The sequence below is a fragment of the Corticium candelabrum genome, chromosome 8, assembly GCF_963422355.1.
Source record: "Corticium candelabrum chromosome 8, ooCorCand1.1, whole genome shotgun sequence".
NCBI lineage: Eukaryota > Metazoa > Porifera > Homoscleromorpha > Homosclerophorida > Plakinidae > Corticium > Corticium candelabrum.
Window position 1 is genome coordinate 6,578,966 of NC_085092.1, and position 10,000 is coordinate 6,588,965.

At 39.1% G+C, this 10,000-nt stretch overlaps 1 protein-coding gene across 1 annotated transcript in view; it reads left to right on the forward strand.

The window, feature by feature from the left end:
* The window catches only part of LOC134182971 (centrosome-associated protein CEP250-like), a 20,360-nt gene that overhangs the window by 3,106 nt on the left and 7,254 nt on the right, over positions 1-10,000 (forward strand). Inside the window, exons 6-24 of the mRNA XM_062650414.1 lie at positions 279-371; positions 1,202-1,333; positions 1,872-1,964; positions 2,602-2,662; positions 2,727-3,115; positions 3,230-3,869; positions 4,410-4,600; positions 4,732-4,836; positions 4,972-5,109; positions 6,042-6,167; positions 6,803-6,877; positions 6,934-7,005; positions 7,081-7,164; positions 8,001-8,037; positions 8,112-8,206; positions 8,275-8,346; positions 8,544-8,645; positions 8,846-8,944; positions 9,061-9,195. Coding sequence (XP_062506398.1) covers positions 279-371; positions 1,202-1,333; positions 1,872-1,964; positions 2,602-2,662; positions 2,727-3,115; positions 3,230-3,869; positions 4,410-4,600; positions 4,732-4,836; positions 4,972-5,109; positions 6,042-6,167; positions 6,803-6,877; positions 6,934-7,005; positions 7,081-7,164; positions 8,001-8,037; positions 8,112-8,206; positions 8,275-8,346; positions 8,544-8,645; positions 8,846-8,944; positions 9,061-9,195 — 2,739 coding nt within the window. The remainder of the gene's footprint in view (positions 1-278; positions 372-1,201; positions 1,334-1,871; positions 1,965-2,601; positions 2,663-2,726; positions 3,116-3,229; positions 3,870-4,409; positions 4,601-4,731; positions 4,837-4,971; positions 5,110-6,041; positions 6,168-6,802; positions 6,878-6,933; positions 7,006-7,080; positions 7,165-8,000; positions 8,038-8,111; positions 8,207-8,274; positions 8,347-8,543; positions 8,646-8,845; positions 8,945-9,060; positions 9,196-10,000) is intronic.

A 10,000-nucleotide genomic window follows, 5' to 3' on the forward strand; every position in this document is an offset into this window, starting at 1 on the left:
AGACAGACAGACACACAGACAGACAGACAGACAGACAGACAGACAGACAGACAGACAGACAGACAAACTAACAGATTAAGAGACAAATGGACAGACAGACAGGACAGACACACAGACAGACAGACAAATATGCAGACATATACAGAAAAATACAGACAATTGTACATACAAACATAGAAAGAGTGGACACACTGATGACTATTTGAACAACAAACAGACAACGACAACACACAGTTCAAACACTTGAATATACAAAACTCATTGTAGTGTGATTTTAGGTGCTAAACGACATGAAGAACATGAGAGAGAAGCACGTCCTCATTGTCACTGATATGACAGATGTCTTCAAACGAGTGGAAGACGAAACACAGGTAAACAAAAACAATGATTGTTAGATACTTGTGACAAACCATACAAGCAATCACAACATTGACCGAATACTAGCATCTGCTTACTTATTTGATTATTTGTTTACTTGTTTGCTTGTTTGCTTGTTTGCCTGTTTACTTCTTTGTTTACTTGTTTGTTTACTTGTTTGTTTACTTGTTTGTTGCTTGTTTACATGTTTACTAGTTTGTGTATTTGTTTATTTACTTGTTTATTTACTTGTTTATTTACTTGTTTGTTTACTTGTTTGTTTACTTGTCTGTTTACTTGTTTGTTTGCTTGTTTTCATGTTTACTTGTTTGTTTACTTGTTTGTTTACTTTTTTGTTTACTTGTTTGTTTACTTGTCTGTTTGCTTGTTTGTTTGCTTGTTTGCATGTTTACTTGTTTGTTTACTTGTTTGTTTACTTGTTTGTTTACCCGTTTGTTTACCCATTTGTTTACCCGTTTGTTTACCCGTTTGTTTACCCGTTTGTTTACCCGTTTGTTTACCCATTTGTGTACCCGTTTGTTTACCCATTTGTTTACCCGTTTGTTTACTTGTTTGTTTACTTGTTTGGTTACTTGTCTATTTACTTGTCTATTTACTTGATTGTTTACTTGTTTGTTTACTTGTTTGTTTACTTGATTGTTTACTTGTTTGTTTACTTGTTTGTTTACTTGTTTGTTTACTTGTTTATGTACTTTTTTTGTTTACTTGTTTGTTTACTTGTTTATGTACTTGTTTGTTTACTTGTTTGTTTATCTATTTGTTTACTTTGTATTTACCTGTTTGTTTAATTGTATCGGTTTGCCTCACTTGTCATTCTCTGTAGACTCATTATGAAGAGTTTGTGTTGAGTTTGAAGAAGCAGCATGCACACAAGATGGTGACATTTCGGCAAGTGATACATCTGCAGCAGACAGAGCTAAGTCAGGGCAAGTCTCATGCAGAGAACGTCGTGAAAGTGAGTGATTTGAATTATGTATGCATTAGTGTGGGCTGTTATGGTTTGTTTCTGTCAGCTTATGTGAATGCTTACTTATTTGTTTAATTTTTTGTTTACTTGTCTGTTTACCTGTCTGTTTGCCTGTCTGTTTATCTGTCTGTTTGCCTGTCTGTTTGCCTGTCTGTTTGCCTGTCTGTTTGCCTGTCTGTCTGTTTGCCTGTCTGTTTGCCTGTCCATTTGCCTGTTCGTTTACCTGTCCGTCTGTTTGCCTGTCGTTTGCCTGTCCATTTGCCTGTTCGTTTGCCCGTCTGTTTACTTGTTGATTTACTTGTTTATTTGCTTATTTCTTTATCTGTTTGTTTACTGGTTGTTTATTTATTTGTTTCTGGTTTGTTTACATTTTTCCTGTGTTTATCCATTTGTTTACCTGTTTATATTTGTTTACCTGTTTGTTTACCTGTTTATCTGTTTGTTTACCTGTGTGTTTGGCTTTTTGTTTGCCTGTTTATTTGCTTGTTGTTTATATCTTTGTTTTCTTCTTTGTTTGGACTTGCAGAGCTTGAATGCGAGGAATAAAGCACTAATGCAGGAAAATCGTGAGCTGCTGCATCAGAGCAAGGAAGGATTTGCAAAGATGGAAGCTGAAAGGGTGAGAGCTAATGAGTGTGTGCCATTGCTTAGGCTTGTATTGTTTGTCAGTTTGTTGGTCTGCCAGCTTGTTTTTGTGCATGTTTGCTTACATATTTATATGCACATTTGTTTATCTGTCTGTTCGGCTGTCTTGTCTGTCTGTTTTTTTGTTTATATGTTGTTTGTGTGTTTTTCTGTCTGTTTGTTTTTTGTTAGTGTGTCTGTCTGTTTGTGTGTGTTTGTCTGTTTGTCTGTCTGTTTCTTTGTGTGTTTATCTGTCTGTTTTTTTTGTGTGTTTGTCTGTCTGTTTGTTTGTTTGTTTGTGTGTCTGTCTGTTTGTGTGTGTTGGTCTGTTTGTCTGTCTGTTTGTTTGTTTGTCTGTTTGTTTTTTGTGTTTGTTTGTGTGTTTGGCTGTTTGTTTATTTTTTGTCTGTGTGTCTATCTGTTTCTGTTCATTTGTTTGTCTGTTTGTTTGTTTGTCTGTCTGTCTGTCTGTTTGTTATTTATCTGTCTGTTTGTTTTCTGTTTATTTGTCTGTCTGTCTGTTTGTTTGTTTGTTTGTTTGTCTGTCTGTCTGTTTCTGTTCGCTTGTCTGTTTGTGTGTCTATTGTCAGTCAGTCCATGAACACTAGCTCACTACATGAATCTTTCTACAGAATTCCACAGTGCAAAAGCTAATAGAAGAACTCGACAAGGAAAAAGCGGCTCGAAAATTAGGCAACCAAAACCGGACCAGCATCGTTTAAACGATCACTAAACTTTGCTTTATGTTGTTATCTAGAAGTCGAGCAGCTTGTGAATGAACACAACACAAACATTTCCCTTCTCACCTCGTCGAATGACTCTGCACTTCGTGAGGCTGAAGAGAAGCACCAAGTGGCCATTATGGCTGCCCAGAAGGCACACGAGTCTGAGATTGAGTCACAGATTGTGGCAGTGAGACAGGAAATGAGTGACGAGTTTGGGAAAGAAAAGATGGAACTGGAGAAGGAATTGGAAGCTCAACGCATGGAGGTGAAGGAAGAGAGAGAACGTGCGGCTTTAGTGGGGCAGATGGCACCTGTAGAGGAATCGAGAGATGATAGGGAGTCTGCTTTTGATGCGCCGGCTGGAGTGAAGGATGACGGTTATTTGGATGAAATGAAGAAACAGTTAGAAGAAGCAAAGACGGTTGGTTTTGTGTTCACACCCACCCACCCACCCACCCACCCACCACACACACACACACACACACACACACACACACACACACACACACACTTGACGGCTTGATTATTTCTGCAGAGCAAACGAACTCTAGTCACAGAGAATTCAGGACTAAAAGCAAAATGTCACCAATTGCAGTCTCGCCTTAACGCTCTCATTGCAACAACAACCGCAGATCCATCGTGGCAAGCACAAGCAGCAGAAAAACTAGAGAAAACACAGACAGAACGAGAAACACTGCAAGAGGAAAAACAAGAGCTCGCCAATCAAATCAGTGAATGGCAGGACAAGCATCGAGCTGAAAACGACGGAGCTGAACCAACAGACGAAGAAAGAAGCGAAGCGCTTGCCGAAATCGAACAAAAAGTCCAAACTCTCGACTCACAATTGAATGCTCTTGTAGCCACCGAGACTGCACTGACGTTGATGAAAGATGGAGAAACAGATGCCACTGGTGGAGAGCTAGACGTCGGGGTTGATGTTACGGTTGATGTGACGGAGGTTGATAGTTTGAGAGCTCGCGTTGTGGAGCTGGAGGAGGAGAACGATCGTTTAATGCTGGAAGTGACACATTTGAAGAGGTTGAGAAGCAGGCGTCAAAGCATGAGGTCACGTATCGAGAGTGAAGACGGATTGGACGAAGGAGAGGCAGGAGCCGAAGAGGATGACGAAGAAGAGAGAGAACACAAGGAAGGAGATGAGAGCTTTGAGGAAGCTGGTGAGCAAGCATAACAAAACAAGACACAAACAGAGAGATGATGGCATTAAGAGTGTAGGAATACAGTAAACGAGATTTCTATTTTAATGTGCTTGTTTGGTGGTTTGTCACTGACTGTTTGGTTTGTCTTTTTCTTTTGGCATTTGTGTGTTTCTGTTTGCTCGATTCTACGATATACATGCATTTGTTTGTCTGTCTTCTGTTGTCATGTAATCTGAACACTGAGTTGTTGTGTGGAAGTGTTTGTAGATTTGTCTTTATCTGTTTGCCTGTTTCCATGTTTGTTTCTGTTTTCATTTGTTTGCTTACTTGTCTGTCTGTGTATTTGTTTGTCAATCTATTTCTACTCAATTCATTAAAATACCAATAACAAGTAATATAACAGATAGCAGACTTTAGTGCCTATTACAGAGACAACCATTTGACAGCAAGTGGACAGATTTACCAACACGAACAAACAGTAATTTTGCTTCTTAACTTTATCCAGGTAGAGCATCTGCGTTTACATCACTCTCTTCTCAACTGGCTGCCGCTGAGGAGAGAATTTCGGCTTGAACAGACAGCTTGAGTTGGCACAGATTGATGTGAGCAGCAAGGAGGAAGAGATTGAGAGTTTGAAGGGAGAAGTAGAAATGTTGAAGGAGGGAGGATCGGGAGAGATACAGTTACTTGAAGCAAGTCATAAGGCAAAGATGGAAGGTTTGACGAAAGAGTTAGAGGCTCAGACGAAGGTTTGTTTGCATGACCGTCTGTGTGTGTGTGTGTGTGTGTGTGTGTGTGTGTGTGTGTGTGTGTGTGTGTGTGTGTGTGTGTGTGTGTGTGTGTGTGTGTGTGTGTGTGTGATTGGTGCTTGTTTTTGTAGGATCTGGAAACGTTGAAAAATCGTGTTTCTGAGTTGGAAGAAGAGAGACTGGCTCATGTAGCTGTTGACGCTGCTGATGAGATCAGAAAGTACATGGCAAAGCTGGTCAGTAATATATTGTGATGCAAACTGTTGCATATTGTATTGAGAGATGCATCCCTCCAATACAATAGTCTAGTGTATTGAGAGATGCATCCCTCCAATACAATAGCCTAGACACTAAACCATCTTGTGTTGTAGTCTCAAGCTGAAAAGGAGAGAGATGAGAAATCATCAGCTTTACTGCATCAGCAGACGTCAGCAAGTGAACTCGATGCGAAACTTGCAGCACTAACCTTCTCTCTTGGTCAAGAACAAGAAGCAAACAAGCAACTGAAGGTACGAAAAAGCAGACTAGACTGGCTAGTGAGAAAGACAAACAATTATTAGGCAGCAGACAGCAGTATTTTAATAGAGGTTACATATCATTTGGTATGTGTGTTGTATGCTTATACTGTTACCTCAGTTTGTGTGCTTAATTGTTCTGTTTCACACTCTTGTACTTACACGGTTCTGCAACTCTAATGTAATGGTTTACAGGATGGTTAGAGAGGCACTTTGAAGTAGTTCAGTTATAGACTATTTGTTTGCTTGTCTGTCTGTCTGTCTGTCTGTCTGTCAATACATATATTTTCACACATCATCGCTATTACAGTCTAAGACAATTAGAACTAAAATCACAAAGTCTAAGAGCCCATAATGGGCTACTTTATCAATCTATCTAATTAGCAAAACACGGTTCAGTTGAGTCCTTTGATCGTACTACTCTTCCTAATTTCTGTCTGTCTGTCTGTCTGTTTGTCTGTCTGTCTGTCTGTTTGTTTGTCTGTCTGTCTGTTTGGTTGTTTGTCTGTTTGTTTGTTTGTTTGTCTGTTTGTCTGTTTGTTTGTTTGTTTGTCTGTCTGTTGGTTTGTTTGTCTGTTGTTTGTCTGTTTGTTTGTTTGTTTGTCTGTCTGTTGGTTTGTTTGTCTGTTGTTTGTCTGTTTGTTTCTTGGTTTCTTTGTTTGTTTGTCCGTTTGCTTGTCTGTTTGTTTGCTTGTCTGCCTGTTTGTCTGTTTGTTTGCTTGTCTGCCTGTTTGTCTGTTTGCCTGTTTGTTTTACTGTTTGTTTCTTTGTCTGTTTGCTTGTCTGTCTGTCTGCCTGTCTGTCTGTTTGCCTGTTTGTCTGTTTGTTTGTTTCTGTTTGTCTGTCTGTCTGTTTGTTTGTTTTGTGTGCACATGCTGTAACACTGTGTATATGCTTGTGGGTTGTACTTGTAATTGTTGTGTTAGGAAGCTGTTGCTAAAGCTAGAAGTGACAAACAGAACGCACTAAAGGAAATATCTGGGAAAGCAGACGAGAGAGAGCAGCAGAAAAGTAAAGAACAGAGGAAGATGATCAAAGAGCTGGAAAAGAAAGTACATACTATGCACAACACACATGAATCATGTTTGCAACAGATGAGACAGACAGAGAGAGAGAGAGAGAGAAATGGAGACAGAGAGGGGGAGGGAGGACAGACAGACAGATGGATGGACAAACAAATAGACAAACAGACAGACAGACAGATGGACAAAGAAAGATGGGTGGACAAACAAACGGACAGATGGATGGACAGACCGACAGACAGATGAATGGACAAACAAACAGTGACAGACAGACAGATGAACAGATGGATGGACAGACTGACAGACAGATAGATGGACAAGCAAACAAACAGACAGACAGACAAACAGACAGACAGGTGACAGACGAACAGGTGGATGGACAGACTGACGGACAGATGGACAGACAAATGGACAGACAGACAAGCAGACAGACAGACAGACAGACAGATGGACAGATGGATGGACAGACTGACAGATTAATGGACAGACTGATGGGCACATGGACAGACAAACAAACGGACAGACAGACAAACAGACAGACAAACGAACAGATGGATGGACAGACTGACAGATGAATGGACAGACTGACAGATGAATGGACAGACTGATGGACACATGCACAGACAGACAAACAGACACAGCTATGTTAACATTATTATAATCAGGTTCGGAAGCTGGAGGCTGGCCAAGGACCTAAATCACCAACGAGACGAGCTTCCAGTGGAGGTGGACCTCTCGAAGTAAACATCACGCTGTGCAACATGTGAACTATTTAGCCAACTTTTGTATGCTATAGCTTGATGCAAAAACGGAGAAAAAATTGGAGAGTCTTCGCAATGAGGTGAAGACCTTGAAATCGAAAGCAAAGGTTGATGATTGTTGTTGTGTTTGTGCGATACGTTGGCATGAAGAGTGAATGTGTTTGGGGTTTGTGGATGGTTAGGATGATGCTGAGAAAATGAAGAATCTGGAGAGGGAGTTGAAGGCTGTTGCGGCTGCGCCAAAGGGTGCTGCATCAGCTGAAGATGTGAGAAGCTGTTTAGTGTTGTTTGTGTGTCGATTGCTTGCCTGTCTTTGTGTGTGTTGACTTATTACCATTTTGTTGCCCATTTCTTTGTTTGTTTATTTATTTATTTATTTGTTTATTTATTTATTTATTTGTTTGTTTATTATTAATTTTTATTTATTTGTTTATTTATTTATTTATTTGTTTATTTATTATTAATTTTTATTTATTTATTTATTTGTTTATTTATTTATTTATTTATTTGTTTATTTATTATTAATTTTTATTTATTTATTTGGTTTGTTTATTTGTTTATTTATTATTAATTTCTATATATTTATTTGTTTATTTATTTGTTTATTTATTTATTTATTTATTTATTTGTTTATTTATTTGTTTATTTATTTGTTTATTTATTTGTTTATTTATTTTTGTTTATTTGTTCATTTGTTTATTTGTTTAAGAACAGAAAAATAACCAAACAAACAGATAAACAATTTGTGTGTCTGTTTGTTAGTTTGTTTGTCTATTTGTTTTATTTGTTTGTTTATCTGTTTTTTTGTTATTTTTGTTTTTTGTTTTATTTATTGTTGCTTGTTTTTATTTAAGTATATTTGTTTGTTTGTTTGTTTATTTATTTACTGGTTTGTTTGTCTGTCTGTCTGTCTGTCTGTCTGTCTGTCTGTCTGTTAATGGTGTCTGTTTGTCTGTCTGTCTGTCTGTCGGTCTGTCTGCCTGCTTGTTTGTCTCAGTTTGTCTGTCTGTCAGTTTGTTTGGATGGCATCTTACTGTATATTATTGTTCATTATGGATTAACTACCTACTTCAGTAGTTGTACCAAACAATCTTTATTACAGAAAAAACTAATCAAGAAGCAAGAGAAAGAACTGAAAGGTACGTTTATCTATTGCCCTACAGCATACTACTACTTCATGTCTTCTAGTTGTCATTGATATTTGTTGCTTTAGAACTTGCAAGGCAGCTTGAGATTACACGTAAAAACTTGGAAAAGAAAGAGACAGCTCTTACGGCAGCCGAGGAAGAACTAAAGCAACTGAAAAAGGTGAGGGATGGTGTGTACTAATTTTGATGTTGATTGAGTGCGTTGATATTGTATTGTGTACGTAAAAGGATTGTAAGAAGATGGAAGAACAAATGGCTCAACTGAAAACGGATAAAGAGCAACTTGCTGTTGCAGCAAGTGTATGGATTTGTTGGTGTACTTGTGTGTGTGTGTGTGTGTGTGTGTGTGTGTGTGTGTGTGTGTGTCTGTCTGTCTGTCTGTCTGTCTGTCTGTCTGTCTGTCTTTCTGTCTGTCTGTTTGTTGGTCTATCTGCGTGTTAGCTTGTGTACATTCTACTTTTCGTCTGGTTTAAATGGATGTACATGTACATATATAGGAGGGTGTGGAGTACATGGAGAAGGCAAAAGAGTTGTCGAAGCAAGTGTCTCACTTGGAAACTGAAAACAAGACATTGAGTGACAACTATAACAGTGAAAGGGTTGGAACACGTTTGTACAAACACACACACACACACACACACACACACACACACACACACACACACACACACACACACACACACACACACACACAACACACACACACACACACACACACACACACACACACACACACACACACACACACACACACACACATCACACACACACCTTACTTATTCACTTACTCACTGTCAAGGTTCTACGTAAGAAGTACTACAACATGGTTGAAGACATGAAAGGAAAGATCCGTGTGTACTGCCGTGCAAGGCCACTCAGTAAATCAGAGCTCGACAGAGTAAGATGTGCATGTAATTCGAGCAGAAAATAATCAGCACAATCACCAGATTTTTTGAATTGCAATGATTGACGAATGGAGGACACACTCATGTGTTTGTTGTATTTGATTTGTAGGGAAATCATTGTGTTGTGACATCACCTGATGAGTATACTGTTGATATTGATACGGCACGTGGTGTGAAGGAATTTCAGTTTGACTCCGTGTTTACTGAAAGTCACTCGCAGGCTGATGTATATGAGGATACAAGTGTGAGGCTTTGATCAATATAGTGTGAACAGATTGAACAGATGGGTTGACTGACTTGAAGACAATCGTGTGTATGCTAGTGTGCATGCATAGTGATCGACACATGGGCTGCATGTATTGGGCAGATGAATGGACAAACAGACAGACAGACAGATGACAAACAGACAGACAGACAGACGGGCAGGCAGGCAGGCAGGCAGACAGACAGACAGATAGATAGACAGGCACACACAGACAGACAGACAACAGACAGACAGACGGACAGATGACAGACAGACAAACAGATAGACAGACAGACGACATACATACAGACAGACAGACAGACATACAGACAGACAGATTCATTTATTATCATCAAAACTCTACGTATGTACAGGAAACTTTCAAATATCTACCAGTCCTTCATAACTAAGCAAATTATAACACATTAATGGACTTGGCCTACAACATTGCAGTCAAACATTATGCCACTGTCGTTTGTACTGCATGAAAATCTCGACAGCTTCCTCGAAATCACTCTGGCGTTGCATCTCTGAAGAATGATGGAAAATTGCTTTCTCCAGAATGCCTTAAAACGTTGAGCGCTGTTAAAAGGATGTGCATGAGTGGTATTGTAGCTTTGCCTAGATATATGAGACAAAAACTTGTGTGCGTGCGAGCCCCACAAACCAAAATGTTCAAAGACTAGTGGAACACACTTGGGTGATAAACCACCATGCAGGACCTCTCCTGAGTATTTCTTTAGTTTCTTCTCCTCTCTTACTTTTGCAGCATACCCTTCTTCTCTGTGTGCGTGGTTGAGAGCAT